This window comes from Conger conger, chromosome 13 (genome assembly GCF_963514075.1).
Source record: "Conger conger chromosome 13, fConCon1.1, whole genome shotgun sequence".
Taxonomy (NCBI): domain Eukaryota; kingdom Metazoa; phylum Chordata; class Actinopteri; order Anguilliformes; family Congridae; genus Conger; species Conger conger.
The window spans coordinates 21,256,043-21,273,663 of NC_083772.1; the positions used below are offsets into that span (position 1 = coordinate 21,256,043).

Here is a 17,621-nt window from a genome sequence, read left to right on the forward strand (position 1 = left end):
GTCAATTTTAAAGCAGGGTATAGTCGGACAGTAGCCAAGGAGTACAGTTCTTCCAGATTAGATTGATATAATTGGAATGTGCATGCTCACAGTCCACACTCAACAGAAGGAAGTTATGTGATCAGCATAGTGGGATATCATATGAGGCAATGTCATGCAGCCTACATAGATGGATCGCTGCCATGTGAAGGTGTTATGTCCCCCTGCAAGCATTCCGAGTTTGGACTTGGTTTAATTTTAGGTTGCGGTTCCACTGTGCCCCCATGCTCCATGGAAGAGGTTGGGCCATAACACAGGGGTCCCAAAGACCTACAAACAGTGCCTGTGATTGGCTATATACTGAATAAGGCCCATATAAGCAGGACAGCCACAAGCAAAGGTTGTGGTAATGATGTATACTGAAACTTCTTTGCTAACTTTTTTTGATGGCAAACGAAAATAAATGTTTTCGTTGTTGGTTTCCTGGTTTTTTAAGCTTTGAATTTTGTTATATTTGCTTGAACAATTGGACCACGTATGATGGTAAATGTACTGTTTATATAGTGCATGCACCAATGGCAACTGGCACTAACCAGCTCATCAGGAGCTATTTGGGGTTAGGTGTCTTGCTCAGGGATACTTCAACACACCCGGATGACCGCTCTTATTCAATTAGTTAGACCATTGTGCTGGTGAAAGCCTGTTTGAACCATGTGATTTTGACGGGCCTGGAATGAACAGAACGGAGAGAACTTTAATGAGATGTCCATCATTAAATATTTACCCTGGTGGTAAAGGTCCACTGTATCACGTGGGAAAAGATGCATGCGAGTAGGCGTGCAACAGCACATTCATCTGGATCCATGTATTGGCACAAAGGGCAACAATCCTATCTGATCAATATGACATGGAAAAACTGTACCTGTGTGCAGTCAAATGTTGGTGGATTTCTGACTATTACTTAATATGCTCTTAATATGGCCTGACGAAGGCTTATTTTAGCCAAAACTGGTGATTGATGTTGGCCTACAGTATATGGTGAAATTGTGATCTGTCTGATTTTTTATTACTGGTTGCACAACCTTCTCTTTTTTTAGTACTATAGTACATAATCACTTTTGGTATATACTGTACTTTCTGTAATTCCTTTTAAAATTTCCTATTAGGCCCGTCTTGTCAGACTGCAGTCCTGGAGGACCTGGAGGTCTGTGGGTGGGTTTGTTTTCTTTTCAATCAGCGGGCAGGATTGAAACAAGGTGCAAGGACCCGCTCGGCAATCAGGCGCTTAAATGAGTGGTTCATTTGCTGAAATACGCAGGCAGACATCGCAGGCCTCCAGGGCTGGAGTCCGATTCCTCTGCATTAGACGTGCAAAGCATTTCTCTGAACATAACATAACTGTCTGCCTGTCTCAATGTAACTCTGAGTGTGGGGCTGAAAAACTAAGCTTGAAGTGATTTATTTAGAAAAACTCATTTAAAAAAAACAAAAAAACTTTAAGCTGTCCCAAAAGTGAAAACGTGTGGGAATCCAAATCAAGGATTTATGCTTACTCCCCTCCCCTCAACCCCAAACTTGCCTCAACCCAAAAAAAACTTTTTTCTAACCCTCACCACAACCTCCAATGATAGGCCTGAAGGGCTATTAAAATGTAAAAATCTAAATATCAATTCAGACCAAGATAAATCCAAGGTAATCTCTTCAAAAATCTTTTATTTTGAAAAATGTATTTCACTGAAAAATTATGAAAATAGATAAGGCTGCCTTTCTTAGTCCCCCATTGTGAAAATGAATTGTGGAAATCCAAATCAAAGACTAATCCTTGCCCTTACAATTTCCCTCACTTCTTAACACAGCCTGAAAACTCAACCCTAAGGATTACTGTTTTCCCAACCCTAATTCTAACCCTAAACCTATGGGCTTTGGGGTCAGTGGATTTTTCTATTAGGAGTGGATGAAAACCAAACCAGATCTAGCACTAACATTTTCCCTCACTCCTGAGCGTAACCCTAATCTGGCCTCAACTCTGCTGAGCATGTTACTAATGCTAATGCTAACCAATTTTCGGGGCTGAGAATCAACTGACTCCTGACTCACTGTGGTCATTAAAGATCCCATGACACTGTTTGCAATGACTAGGGGGCTCTCCGGTGTCCTGGCAAAATTTCCAACCTGCATAAATTTTCATCCCCTGACTAAAATTGTCCTCTCCAATGTTACGCTTTGGTGGTGGTTTGGGCGAGTTTCCCCCCATCACTGTAAAGCGCATTGAGTGTCTATGAGATATCTATCTATCTATCTATCTATCTATCTATCTACATATCTATTAAAATGGATGAAAAAATATTTATATTGTATATCATCAACAGGGATTCCTGTAGAGGATGATGTATAGGGGAAAAAGCAAAGTATAATAATAAACTGAAGATTTTTTTCATCAAAGTAACTGCCTTCCAAAAGGACCAGTTTAGTGCAAAGTCATACTGTAAATTTCATTCGGCTGATTACAGGGATTTGAAAATGGAATGTACAAGACGTGGTGTCTTTTTTTGCTCTGACGTTTTGATTGATGACCTGTCAGTCAATATAATGAGGAGAAAGAAAGGAATAAGGACCCCGTTTTTCACGTGATGTGCCAAGATGCAATCAGAAAGGCTAAAACGCGTCGTTAATAAGCATTATGGCGGTTTTAAATATTTAATCCGGTTGAAACGGTAACAACATCTGCCTCGGCTTATCGCTGGCGGGGAACGCACTCGCGGTAATTAAGGCCACACCTGTAATGGCTGATGATGTGATTAGTCAGATTGCGAGTGTATCACAGGAATTTGCTCGACTGGCTTCGATGGGTTCGCTGTGGACTGCGTTGGAAAATGTGGGGAGAATTTGATGAAATAATCTTTCATACTGTGCCTTTTCACTGAAGTGATGTAGATTTACCGCCAGCTCTTGAGCGGTTCGGAGGAAATGGAATCTGAAGATTGAGTGGTGGGGTGGCGCTGGATGTCACAGAGATTGCTGTTTCCACCTGGAGCAGAAATTGATATGTGTGCAGGTAATTTAATGTAATGTATGTATACAGCTTGCTTGCTTGGCACTGGGTCATTGACTGAAATCTCATAGCTTCAAGTTAAAAGTACATTGATATCATAGTTGTGTTTTGCCGACCAGCTTTTGCAAAACATATAAAAAACATAAGGGGCAGTCCGTAGCCTAGTGGCCAAGGTACATAACTAGGATCTGCAACCAGGGTGGTTCAAGCCCTGGTGTAGCCACGATAAGACCCTCACTTAGTCTAATCAACTGTATGTCGCTTTTGGATAAAAATGTCAGCTAAATAACTCATTATAAACATCATGCATCCTTTTCTACCCTAGTGTGTTTACAGAAATGAACCCCCCTCCCCCCATTTACTCCCTCATTCTGAATCTTAAATGCTGAAATCATGGAGGTACCACAGTGCCCCCTGTTCTATTTTTGAGTTTTTTGGGGGGGTTTTCGTGGAGCTGGAACCCCTGGAAGTTCCCTGGCAGCTGTGCCCATCCCAACGTTTTCTCTGGGAAGCAGTGGCAGAAAAGACGTGGATTCATGCCTGTTTAATTGAGATTTGCGTATTCATCAGGATGTCTATTTATACTCGATTACGGCACTACCAGAAGCCGAACCACGGAGACACGGAGGCCTCGGTGCCACGCCCTTTCCCATTCTGAGGGCCGTGACGTGGTTAACAAGCTGCTTATTGGCTGACTGAATTATGTGTGCCCACCAATCGACATGCTGTACTCTGTTTGATTGGCTGTAATGGGAACGTAAGGAGCGAGTGAGCGTGACTCTCTCCAATGCAATCTGCTTTTGCTCATCAGCTGTTGGTCCTCCCGTCAGGACACTCTGTTCCTGGACAGGCGTCGCAAGAGATGATAATCCCTCAGATCGGTTCCTTTCATTGCCTCCATTTTGTGTAATCAACGTGCGTTTTCCTCCCTCTCTGAGGCCGAATTCAGATGAGGTTCGCAGGTAACACTTTACAATGAGGCTCCATGAATTAGCATGAACTAATGTAGTTAGTGACTAACTACTACTAAGAAGTTCATCTGTACAGCTCTGTTAATGTTTGTGTACATCATTCATTCATATTAACAACTACATTCGTTATTACCAATTCATATTGGAATCAACAAGTCAGTCAATGTATTTGTTAATTCTAATAGTTGTAAGTTCATCCTATGGTTTGCTAATGTATACATATCATGTAACAAATATGTCAGTTATTTGTTAACAAATGCTTAACGAATGAATGAATGAATCCATCATTAATTACTGTTAACAACTACAGTAGTTAATATCAACTCATGAACCTTATTGGAAAGTGTGACCGATTCATTCAGACTATGTCTTGTGGACCCTCAGTAAAGTGTACCTTCTGGCAAAGGTCCCAGATAATAGCCCTGTCCCTTATTATTGTTCCTTATTATTATTATTATTATTATTATTATTATTGTTATTATTATTATTATTCAGCCTGAAACTTTATATCCTCATGGTGGAATAGGGGGCAGCCTGTAGCCTAGTGGCTAAGGTACATGACTGGGACCCAAGGTTGGTGGATCAAGTCCCGGTGTAGCCACGGTAAGCGCACATCTGTTGAGCCCTTGCGCAAGGCCTTATGGGGTATTGTCCCCTGCTTTGTCTAATCAACTGTAAGTCACTTTGGATAAAAGCGCCAGCTAAATAAGAAATTATTATTATAATCATGGAAAGTAATGATCTCACAACTAACTTTATTTTTCTTGCTACTTCAGCTGATTAATTTACGATACAAAGTCGTGTTGTATATCTGCAGAACATTGTAAAGGTCAGGTAATTAATGAACCTTGTAATACAGTTATTAATACTGATATGTTGTCACCAAAACTTTGCCGTGAACAGTGGAAATGCGAAGCTACTGCACATGTTCTGGCTTGCCGCAGGTGCGTATGCTTCTAATCCAGTGCATTTCCAGAAGATAAATGGGCGTCTCCGCTCAGTCACTGCCTGAAAGCAGGGTGGCGCTCCATAAAGCAGCGCTGCTTTCACACCAGCTTGGGTCCTGAGTGGCTCCGGCACATGAAACTCGCCCACAGGTATCAATCACTGCGGGAGAGGGGGCGGTGCTGTCACAATTCGGAGATTACTCAGTCTTTCAGCGTTTCTGATTCCAGACGGGGTCTTTCCGTGTCGGTTCTTTTTGCTGTTGTTTTTTTGCATAATTACCCTTTCCCCTCGACCTCCCCAAACCTTCCCACAGAACGTTATATTGATTTTCATAAAGTTTACAGATCGTTCTTCTTTTAAAGACTGAAATGAGTGAAATTCATATCATACATAACCAGTCATTTTTTAATCTGTTTATTATGACTGAAATTAAATGAGCGGAAATAGTTTAAAATAAAAGGGTATGACAAGCCCAGCTAGCAGGCTATAAAATAACTGAACATGGCAGTGTAGGGTGAACAGTGGGCGACTGACGGGATGGTGGCAGAGGTGGCAGCCCACATAATGTTAACCCTTCAGGGTGTCAGAACACAAATATGTGATTAGAATGTTCTCAACTGAGTGTTCTTAACTGAACATTCCAATGCTGATGTCACAATCACTGCTGGTAATTGAAACCTGCAGCATTCCAGAACACTGACTTGAAAATGTTCCAAAAAAAAAAGAAGCTTTGTCTTCAAAGGGTCAAACGAGTACGTATATAAGTCAGTGTGGATGGAAATTTCAGTCAATTCAGTCAGTTGGTGTAAGAGCAGCTATCCAGTCTCCTTCACCTCGACTATCTGCTCTCCCTCGTTCGATGTTTACTCGCCACTCTGTCACTTCAATGTTTTTTTTCATCACTTATCAAGAATCATGAGTTCTGTTCCCACTCTTCTTGTAGCATACAAAACAATAAACTGGCATACATCTCGAGACAGATGACCCAACTGGGGCCTATCAACATGACTGAATTGTAGATTGAGTTCATATTTACTGGGGCTTGTTCCGGGGTGGCATTGTCCTGAAAACGCCACAGTAAATAAAATATATACAGTGCTGCTGCTGTGTTGAAAATATATGCAGTGCATTCACTCATGTCTCCCAGTCTGAGTAATGTCTGGAGAATCTGTATTAATGTGTTTCAACTCAGTCACAATAAGGTCACATGAATTTCCATTAACTGATGTGTTAACTTGAATTAATTGATGCACAAATACATTAACAGGCATGAAATTAACCCTTCAATAGTTAATGTTGTCATGAACGACTAACTAATGTATTTGTTACATTAATATTTATACATTATTTATGCATGAACAAATACATTGAATGTTTTCCACATTCCAATATGAATTGGCATTAACTAATGTAGTTGGTCACATGAATTAATGATGTGCAAATACTAAACAGAGCTGTTCGCATTAACTTCTCAATAGTTAGTTCATTAACAATTACATTAGCTAATGCCAATTCTGGTAACCTTATTGTAAGGTGTTACCTTGAATTCATGAGTGAGAAAGGCATACATTTCAGTTCTGGGCCCTGCAACCTTTTCATTTTTAGTGGAAAGTATGTGGGCACTCTCCTGCTGGATGTGTGTTGCCGTTTGTAACTGTATTTCCATTTGTTCTTACATGCTTAGTCTAATCACCTGTAAGTATTTTTATTTTTATTTTTTTGGATGAATGCATCAGCTAAATAACTGTAATGTAATGCTACCAGCTAGCCGAATACAGAATGCCCTGATAGGCAGTGCTTAAAGTGGGCCAGTACCACTTCTATGCTCTGCACTTCCAAGTACCACAATTTTTTTTTGCGTAGCGGCATTTATTTTAAGCTCCCAGTACTCCCTTCAGTCCCTGTTCTCTGCCTAGTGAAAGGCTGTTGTAGTCAGCGGTACTACCTGTGCTTGAGGTGGGCCAGAACAGACTGGTACTGTATATATGCCATACCAGGACTATGATCCAAAACATCTATATTTACTGCCACTTGTTTGCAACTGAGTGATATATATATATATATCAAAGTATAATGTTATGATATATTATGACAGGTTGTCACTTTGTAATAGGCTAAAATGAAATACCACCAAGATTTAGGCCATTTGTAAAGTCAAACACTCAAAAACGCATCTGAGGCCCAAGGAAGCTGCTGAAATGCTACTCTACTGTATAACAACACAGGGAGTGTGGAGAGTCCACACATAGTTCGCGTTCATCTCTCTGTACTCTGAAAGTGATACGTTTCAGAAGTAGCTTCATTATCAAATCAAGCCGATTGTCATGTACGCTGTAATTACCGTTGAAAGGGAAACCACCTCTTTTGATGCAAATTGCTTTCAAATGCACACCTTAAAACTTCCAAATCCATCCCTTTGTTGTACTGAGGCACTTCCCGTGGTTAACACAGCTGGAGTTTATCTGCTTAGCAGGAAAGACAAACAGTGCTACTCATTTAGCATTGTCAGCTAATGTGATTTTTTTTTTCAATGTCTGGTCGGATAGCTATTAAAATGTTACATGTTGCTTGAGTGCTGATTTATGTACAGCAGTAAAACTGCTATAAAGTGTTTAAAATATGTTTGTTTATCAGTTACTGTATGCCCTGCTAAAGAATACAGCTCAAGCTACGTTTTGAAACAGCTGGCAGCTCGTTAGCCAGTTCAGACCAGCTCCCAGCCCAACATGGTTTGACCAGCTACCAGTTCAGAAGCTACCAGCACTAGCTGGTTGACCAGCTCATACCCAGCTAGACCAGCTTATAACTATTATGTCTGTGCAGTAGTAGTATCAACAGCAGTAGCAGTAGTAACAATAGGAGTAGCAGCAGTAACAGTCGTAATGGTAGTAGTAATAGCAGCAGCAGCAGTAGTAGTAGTAGTAGAAGCAACAGCAGCAGCTGTAGTAGCAGTAGTAATAGTAGTAGTAGTAGTAGTAGTAGTAGTAGTAGCAGGATGAAATGTAATCTGTAAGCCAGACTTAGTAAAGCATGTGACCCTCCAGGGACACACTGAGTATCCCACAGGGATGGTGCTAAGCCAGGAGCACACAGGACCTGTTTTACAGTTTTTAATTCATGTTTAATTATACGTGAGCATCCTGTGAGTGTACCTTCCGGATGACATGCGCCTTGTTTGGTGGTCGAGATTGCAGAGCCACAATCTCGGGGCGTGGTTGTGATTCTCACACGTGTCTGGCACTGGCATATGAACACCAGCTTTATTATTAAGTCCGGAGGCTGTGTCTGTCTACCCCATCAGTTGGCTCTGTTGTGGGCGTTCTTTGCTTTGGCTTTTGGTTTTTTCGAGTGGTGCCGTTGTGGCGATCCAGGAAACCAGGAGAACGGCTAATGTTACGGGGGGTTCTGAGACTAAGATGAACTTTCCCGTGGATTTAAAGATCAAGGAATCCGAGCGTCATCTTTGCAGGATGAATCCGAATAAGCCCACTCAACACACTCAGTGTTTCTACAAGACCCAGCTGGACTGCTGCAAAGCTGCTCGCTCGCTACGCTGTTGGATGGCTGTTTCGCCTGGGCCGGTGGCAGTGGCAGTCCTAGACTCGTGAACCCGGAACATGATCCCACAGAGAGATTTCAGGCCTGCCAGAAGTTTAATCACAACTTGTATGCACTCACAAGAGCAATTATTGTTACTCGTAAGCACCTGACACGCTACAAGATCTGTGCCATTAAGCTGATGTACGATCTCGCCGTGCTCGTGCCGAGTTTCGGCTACAGTAATAGCAGATAAATAGCGAGCCTCCAACAGCTATTATCTGCGCGTCAGCGGAGCTAAAATTGTACCGTGTGGATCTATTCTTCACAGACCTGCAAGATGCAGATATACAAACTCATTCAATTTTTTTTTTACACCTCCGAGGGAATTCAGACTTCCCACAATGCTTTGCACTCTCGCACACCAGCGCGAGAACGAGATTTTGGTAATCCGCCATTTTGTATTCAGTGTGTTGGAGTGTGAGTACGATGGAGCCCGATCTGGCAGCCTCGTCACAGTGGGCAGATACTGCGTACAGTGCCGTAACACTGTACAGGAAACAGGCCATAACCTCTGTCATTGGTGTTTTAAAGACTGGACTGTCAGTTTGGGAGGCTACCCTTGGTTTGTGAATAGGGTTGCCAGACTTTAAATTTGGCAATACTGGACAACATGCAAAAGCGACAGACGGGGGGGATCACTGACACATAAATTAATTACAAACTACTGGTAAATTCCTTCCAGTAATAGCTCAATACATTGTCCAGTCAGGACCACAAACCAGACATGTACAAATAATTAGAAAAGTGGACATCTGGCAGCCCTGTCTGTGAAGCAGCAGCCCTGCTTGATTCCAACACAAAAACAAAAGGGAAGGATCAGACGATGCGGGCGACCTCGGCCGAACGCGGTCACAGCTTCGCTGAGATGACGGACGCAGCTGGGAAATGGTGCAATTAAAGCAGACGAAGCTCACCGATTACGGTGCGTTCGGGCTGTTTCCGCGGAAACGGGTGGCGCCGGTGGCTCGGATCGATGGCATGCTGCGTCCGGGACGATGGGCGAGCCGATTTGATTGGCCTCCTCGCCGCAGTGGTGGGTGCTTGCCCGGCAGAACCACGGCTGGGGCTAACTGGGCCTCACGTCCAATTAGTGCTGCGGAACGGAAGACCGGCCATCGTTCTCCACCCCTTTCAATTACTCCGGTATTCCTATGGTGCACAGGTCAGCCAGGGCTCCATGGTACAGCATGTTCTGTTCTGTTCTGTTCTGCTGTGTTCAGCTCTGTGGTCCGTTCTGACGCGGCAGGTCTTCTGCACCAGAGTTAGTTACGCTGGTGGTGTCAGTCAGAAGGCCCCAGGGCAGAGGACCAGGTGTCTGAAGGTCATTCAACAGGATGCTGCTACACTTGTTCCTCTGGAGCACTGATTGGGGAGGGGTGGGGGAGGGTGGGAGGCATCTGATGCTAATTGTGCTAAGCGCTACAAATTGTGTCGAAAAACAGCAGAGCAGGAGAGAATCTCATCTCACAGCTCCTGTTCCACAGGGTGAACGCAGGTGAATGGTAATGCAGGAGAAGCAGCTGTTTGTCTGATCTGTTCTCTCTCTCTCTCTCCGTCTCTCTCCCTCTCTCTATCTGTCTCTCTCCCTGCCTCCCTCTCCCTCTGCCTCTCCCTCTCTCTTCTTCTCTCCCTCTTTCTCCCCCTCTTTTTCTCTCCCTCTGTCTCTCTCTATCCCTCTCCCTCTCTCTCCCTATCTTCCTCTCTCCCTCTGTCTCTCTCCCTCCTCTCTCCCTCTCTCCCCCCCCCTCCCGTTGCAGGTAGCCAGGGTCAGTTCCCGATCGCTCAGAACGTGACCGTGGCAGAGGGATCCGTGGCCAACATGACCTGTCGCGTGGAGCACAATGACAACACCTCCCTCCAGTGGTCCAACCCGGCACAGCAGACGCTGTTCTTCGGGGACAAGAAAGGTGAGTAGGCCTCAGAGATCATTACTTCATAATGTCATTACTTCATAAAGTTAGTGCTGCAGTGGCTGCAGTATTATTAAATATATGTGACTTCAACTGATTAAGAACTGAATGTACCAGGTACTTAATCAGTCAAAGTCTTTTGCGTGTAGCCACTGTCCATGTTTTTCTGTTTTTAAAATAAATACAATCTGCAGGCCCCCTGCCTCTTTCCGGGCCCACTCTCAGTGCCTAAAAAAAGATACAAGTGTCTCTCACTGGGGCGGTACCCTTTAGGTACAAAATACACCCTTTTTTGCTTGGAAGACATACTCATTTGTACCAAAAGAGAACATCAGTGTAGTTTCAGGGTACATTTGGGAAATATGGTTTTTGAAGAACAAATACCAAGAACCTTTGCCTGGTCATACAGCTGCTCTGGTAGCCTTGGTCTTCCCCTGGTTTTGGGCTTTGTGTCTGTAGTCATGACAGAAAAGGAGAGTTAGCCTCGTGATCCTGCCCCAGCCCGATGGGTCACTGGCAGGGTATGATTTCATTTCCACACCCCATCTGTACCCACTGTACTGTGCATCTAGAGCAGGCCCAGCCTGTCTGAAGTCCCCTCATCTCCGTAAACACCCCTGTGAATACAACAAAATCCCCTTTCTCCAGCGAAATCAGACTCTTTCTAACATCAAGCTTGAATGTATGAGCTGAAAGATGGCCAGGGAAAGGGATTTAGAAAGACTTGCGAAAGTGCGAAAGACGTGTTTTTACTGCAGTCTTTTAAACCCACCACAGTTTGTTGTCTGTCATTCCTCGCTGATGGAAACAAGCTTTTTACATTTGAGTAACCTCAGAGCTTTGTGGAGAAATATGTTATTCAACACCATTTACAGTAAAAGAGTGAATTTCAATGTTAGGTGTATGTCTTTGTGTATCATGGCAAAACGACATGTTGCTATCCTCAGAAGACTCCATGAGGCTTGTTGCAGAGATAAATTGTGGCCAGTCAGTTCCTATTTTCCAGTTTTGCTTTGATACAAAACTATCACTCGCCTGTTCTGTGATTCAAGGTGATTCAACTCTTTGTAGTTTGATTTAATTTCTTCCTGCGAGTGTGTTCATGCATAATTTAGGTTGTATTGAACATTTATACTTGAATATTAAATTTTCTTGTATTATTTTTTGCGGCACAAGCCAGAGATGTAATAATGCGGTGTAGAATCAAATATACAGCTGTCTCAGAAATAAAGGTGAAAAGCGCCTAAAAAGGTACAAATGCTTGTCACTGGGGTGGTAACCTATAGATCAGGGGTCGGCAACCCTGGTCCTGGAGAGCCGCAGGGTGTGCTGGCTTTCGTTGTTACTTGGCATTAATTGATCAATGAAAGTCGTTGATTGCACAGTTAACTCACCTCACCTGGTTTCTTGGGTCTGAATTGATTGCTTATTTTAAGGTGGAGACGAAAGCCAGTACGCCCTGCGGCTCTCCAGGACCAGGGTTGCCGACCCCTGCTATAGATACATAAAATGGTACCCCTGGCCAGCAATATATAATTATTTTGTGCATTTTTTGCTTTGGAACACGTGCTAATTAATACTCAAAGAGAACAATACTGTACCCACATTTGGGAATTTTGATCCTTGAAGAACAAAAGTGTACCTCCACTGTCACTATTTCTGAGAGTGCGGTAGCCTGTAGGTACATAAACCTGTACCCTTTAGCCAGCAATTTGTACCATTTTATCCTCATTTGTACCCAGAGAACATTACTGTACCGCCAGGTAACATTTGGGAGGTTTGATCCTTGAAGAACACCAGTGTAGCTCCACTGTCGCTGTATGTCTGAGGGTGCATGGTGACTGTCTCCCAGAATCCTCTCTGGGTGGCACGTCTGCGGCTTCAATTTTGCCCAGCTGTTAAATCGGGGGGGGGGGGGGGGGGGCGACGCCCCGCCGCTCGAGCATCAGGGGGTGTGTGTGCTCGTCTCGCCCCCCCGTCGGGCGTTTCGAATTGGCAGGAGAAAAAAAGGGGAAGGGAGAAGTGAAAAGCTCCCGTCCGGATTGAATGAACACACACGCCTAAACTTTCAACGGCAAATAGATGCAGTGCTACTTCTCTTCCACGACGTCGCCTTTCCCCTTGGTGGTGTTGATTGCTGATTGCCGCTGCGCATGGGGGGGGGGGGGGGGGGAAACAAAGTGATTCGGGCTTATAATTGCGGGCTGAATCGAGGGACAGTTCTTGCTGCGCAGTGAGCGGTGAGTGGTGGCACCCCGTGGTGAGAATAGATTGACTGGGTCCCAGTTTTAAGGCCCTGTTCATGGATCTTGTTAGTGTTGAACCGTGTAGGAGGGTGTCCTCAGGTAACTTGAGTAAAACCTGTCAAACACCAGTAAAACCTGGGATTGAGGCTCGCAAGTATTCATATATGACCTGCTCTGTTAGAAATACTGCGGACATTTTTGTTTTACATATTTTATTCATAGACCGAGTTCAAGTTTGAGAATGCCAGGTCTTGTATTGAAATCAGCCTTTTAAAAAAAGGAGTTAGTGCCATATTGAAAGTTTTGAACTCCATGGGCCGGGTAGGTCCACCTCTCATTCAACAAACTTTACCTTAGCAACCACACGCGCCATGTTCGTCGCTATGCAAAGTTGTGCTGAGTCTGATGGTTGGCTTAATTAGCTCATTAGCAACATTAGCTCAAGAGGTAAGAACGGTCGTCTGGCAGCTTGCCGGTTCGATCCCGCACCCTGGGTGTGTCGAAGTGTCCCTGAGCAAGACCCCTAACCCCCAATTGCTCCCGAATGGCTGATTGGTACCTTGCATGGCAGCCAATCGCCATTGCTGTGTGAGTGTGTGTGTGAACGGGTGAATGAGAGGCATCAATTGTAAGCTTTGGATAAATGCAGTCCATTTACCATTTAATTATGTTAGTTATTCCTAGATCTATGAAGTCCCTTTGTGCAAAGTATCGGGAGAGGCTAGGAAAAGTGGTGTGGAGCCCCACTGGCACTCTGGGAAATGTTGTTTTGCCCGAGACCCGAGGCTGATTGAGTGTACTGCATGGATATTGGCCTGCTGGTTGGATCGGTTCTTACTCCAGATTTATTTATGGCGTCCTTTTGACCTTCGGCCTGCAGCCTGTTCCACTGGCATTGATTAAAATGTTCCTTTTGAAAAGCAGAAATCGTACGGTGTGTCCAAGAGCAAACAGTTTCACCGGTTATACGCAGCAGGAAGCGCTTCACAAATCCTTTCCTGCGGATTTCCTTTTCATTTTGGTTTGAGTCACTTTGGCATGCAGCGATGGACAAAGATTTGGACTACATGAATGCTTATAACTGGGCATGAAAAGATAATGGACATCAAAAATAGTTTGAGATATTGGGAGAAAAAAACATTTAATCCTACCAAATATTTCAATTTTTGTGAGCAATAAGCTGTGGCTGCTGTTCAAGATCATGTTGTCTCGTACAGTAGTGGAATAAAAAAGCCAAATCTAACAGTGGCAGTAACACCTCCCTTTAAGTGATATTTGTAACATATAAGACAGGACGTAATGCATCAGAAACAGCTCTGGTGCCTCATAACCGCTGGCAGGCGCTGGCTCAACGCGACAGACAAAGCTACTGTATGGAGGGCATTATGGGGGATCCATCATGCTCTGTGGCGGTAAACTGCAGTGTGCCGGTGACATTTTATTTGAGACGAACGACGTCCTTCAGCATCCCTCCAGAGGCTCCTCCCCCTGCTGGTCTTGTGTTAAAGGACTCGGCCGTTTTTCAAAAAGCCCTGGCAGCTTCGTTTGGGAAAGGTCCTGACTTCCTTTCAAAAAGGGCCGTGCTGTTCTCTCGTATAATGCCCCGCCGTTGTCCTGTGTTCTTGGCTGAGAGCATTCTGCCGCGTATCAACATTAAACCCGGCGTTTGTTGTCTTTGTGTTTTTCCACCACCGCCTTCAAACTCTTAAGCCTCCCAGGGACACAGGGCAGCTCTCAGAGGTGAAGCGGTTATGCACGTTTCAGTCCAGGGTGTTGCGATCGTTGCAGAGAAGTTAATAAAGAAAGTTTGAGCTGCGCCGGGCCTGATCCTGCGACTGCGCTCTGCTGAATGACAGACCGTGACTCTCTCAGGTCTGCCTGCTCTACAGCCGGTCGCTGAAAACCACTTAAACAAAGTCACGGTGTGGTGTCAATCAAAGCCCTTTGGACAAAAGGCCGCGGGAAAACCGGTGCTTATGGCAATTGAGGACACACGCACCAGAGAAGAGCACATGTTTAAAAACAGGGCAGGAGTCTAATTTCCTCCTTTGTGTGTAGGAGCTCGGCGAGGTAATGTGTCATTGGCAGATTATAACGCTTTCTCCCGCTAATTACAGCAATCACGCCTTCATCTCAGGGGACACAGCGGGAGAGCTGATTGGTTGTGGGCCTGATCCTTGGTGTCGCTGTACACCAGCACACTTGTGCGTGTCAGCCCGGCAAATCCAAGAGCCTCAGCCCCCACCCCCCTATATAATTGCTCAGAGGGGAAAGGGTGATACTAACCGGCTGATTGGCAGGCCCTCCAGGATTCTTGGTATCGGCAGTGGATCTCATTGGCTGCATTATGCTGTCAATCACCACAGAGATGGTACATTTTCTGTGATGGGAATTGTGCTACCAATCTAATATTCAACCTATCTGGATGCAACAAAAGAGAAGTGGCAGTCGACATGCTGAAGCTGTCATGAATAACATTCATGAAACAAACTGGAAAAAAGGATTCAGCGACTGCATTGCGTATTTCCTGCCTCAAATGTTTTCAGAAACTGATTTTAGTGGTCTGTGGATCATTGTCTTGCTGGAATACCCAACCTCTTTTTAACTTCAATGTCTGGACTGACCTTTGAACAATAGCCTCTTGAATGTCTTGATATTAGGTGGAATCCATTCTTCCTTCCACTTGCACAATATTTCCTGTGCCCCCAGCTGCCACACAACCCAAAAGCATAATGGATCCACCTCCATTCACAGTTTTTCACAGCTTCACAGTTGGCAAGGTGTTCTTCTTTACAAAAGGCTTCACCCTTTTTTCTCCAAACATAACTTCTTTAGTGGTGGACAAAAAGTTAAATATTGGTTTGATCAGTCCAAAGCACATTGTTCAAAAAGGCTTCTCAATGTTTTCTTTTGCATAATTCAGACTTTCTTTCTGGCAACTCTGCCATGTAGGTCTTTGTTGTTTAAAGTACTGTATTGTTGTCCTGTAAACAGACCTGTGTTTGCTACTCTTTTTTGCAGTGCTGTGTGGGTTCTTCTTAGCATTTCTCTGAAATCCTTGGACATCTGTTTAGAGGAACCCATGGTTGTTAACATCAGACAGAAGTTAGATACTTTAAAAGGCAGAATAAAAAGTTATTATACTCACCTGACCCTAATGAGTAAATCACCTGGGTCTGGGCCCTAGTAATCATATTTTTTAAAACAATGAAAAATACAAAAGGGTTCCCAAACTTTTGCACAATTTATAATTCATAAAAGGTCTCATGTTTAAGTTCAGGTTTACTTTTGATCACATACAGATTCATTGTAAATGATATTTAAACCAGGGGTGCCAAATATTTTGCACATCACTGTATTGAAAATGTTCACATTAAATAGCATAAGGCCTTGAACACACTCTGTCCACTGATGCTGCTACAGTACCCAGCTAGGAAGGGAGAATCTGAGGCCAGCGGAAAGTGGGCTCAGAGACGAACATGACCGTCAGCTCACACTCGCGCTGCAGATCACAGACACATCCCGCCGTGTCTGGACCGAGGGCCGCTAAAAATACCAGCGTGGGGGGTGAGAGCTGCTGGAGGTGGGGAAGGAGAGGGTGAGGAAGGTAGGGAAGGAGAGGGTGAGGAAGGTGGGGAAGGAGAGGGTGCTGGAGGTGGGGAAGGAGAGGGTAAGGAATGTGGGGAAGGGGAGGGTGCGGAAGGTGGGGAAGGAGAGGGTGCTGGAGGTGGGGAAGGAGAGGGCGAGGAAGGTGGGGAAGGAGATGGTGCTGGCTTTATTCAGACATGGCCCACCAGTGTGGGAGTGCGTGTTTGTGATGCTTCACACATTCCTGGGCCATAGCGCAGAGCAGAGGTTATTGGGCTAAGTGTGAAAATGCCTCTCTCTCTCTCTTTCTCTCATTTCTCTCCATTTCTCCCCCCTCTCTTTCTATCTCTGCTTCGCTCTCTTTTCTGACTTCCATTCTCTTTCTCTCTCTCTCTCTTTGTCCATCTCCTTTGTTTTCTCCCCTCTCTTTCTCTCCCTCTGCCCCTCTCTCTTCTCCCTGTTCTCTACCCTTTCTCTCATTCTCTCTCTCTTTCACACTCTCTCTCTCACACACACACACAGTCAGATAAAAGGTTTATTGGCATGACAAATACAAATGCACAGTGTTAATGAAGAAGGGGATTATGGGAGCAGGGCAGTCTTGGCGTGTTGGTGCTGGGTGTTGGGGGAATTCAGGGGGGGAGGGGGGAACGTTCTGGAAAGCTGTGCTGCTTCATTGCTTAATCGACTGGCAGAGAGAAGTTGTGTCTCGGTGCACATCTCACACCTTCAAGATTTATCCCTCTCCCATCATGACCGAACAATGTCACATCACGCTGTCTGTACATACAGCCTTCATGCCCTGCTGCAGAACTCATCGACCTGTCTGCCATTTCAGAAATGAGAAATGTTGTATACCTTTTTCTTTGTGTCATTGTTCCCAAAATGGAGGTAGCTATAACTTTACTGGGTCCCCACCATCAGGTGTTATACATTTGACCCAGAACAAAAAGAAAAGATGCAAGAGGACCCAGGACAATAGGGCCCGATCCAAAGGCCTTTTGTGGGAGGGAGCCCGGTCCATTCGGAAAGGTTACATTAGCACTACAAGATGGCGGGTCAGTGGGAGGTGGCATTCAGGACGGCCGGGCCCTGGAACACACTGACCCCAAAATCAGAAGCCCACCACCCGCCTTTCCCCGGGAGGGGAACCGCACTGGTCTCCACTTCAGAGGCCCGCTCCACCACAGCCCCACTGGAGACCGACACTGTTTCAGCCCGTCCCTCATCCCCTGTTCAGACACCGTAGGGATTCCCTATTGATATCAGCTTTCTTGCCAAGTGGCAGTTTGGGATATGGCTCAGTTGTTACAGTAGTACAGTTATT

General features: G+C 44.7%; 1 protein-coding gene across 4 annotated transcripts in view; it reads left to right on the forward strand.

Moving 5' to 3' along the window:
* LOC133107297 (cell adhesion molecule 2-like) overlaps positions 1 to 17,621 on the forward strand; it is a 349,725-nt gene that overhangs the window by 261,180 nt on the left and 70,924 nt on the right. For all 4 annotated transcript variants that reach the window (XM_061216277.1, XM_061216279.1, XM_061216280.1 and 1 more), the window contains one exon: positions 10,308 to 10,457. In XM_061216277.1, the coding sequence (XP_061072261.1) occupies positions 10,308 to 10,457 (150 nt within the window). The remainder of the gene's footprint in view (positions 1 to 10,307; positions 10,458 to 17,621) is intronic.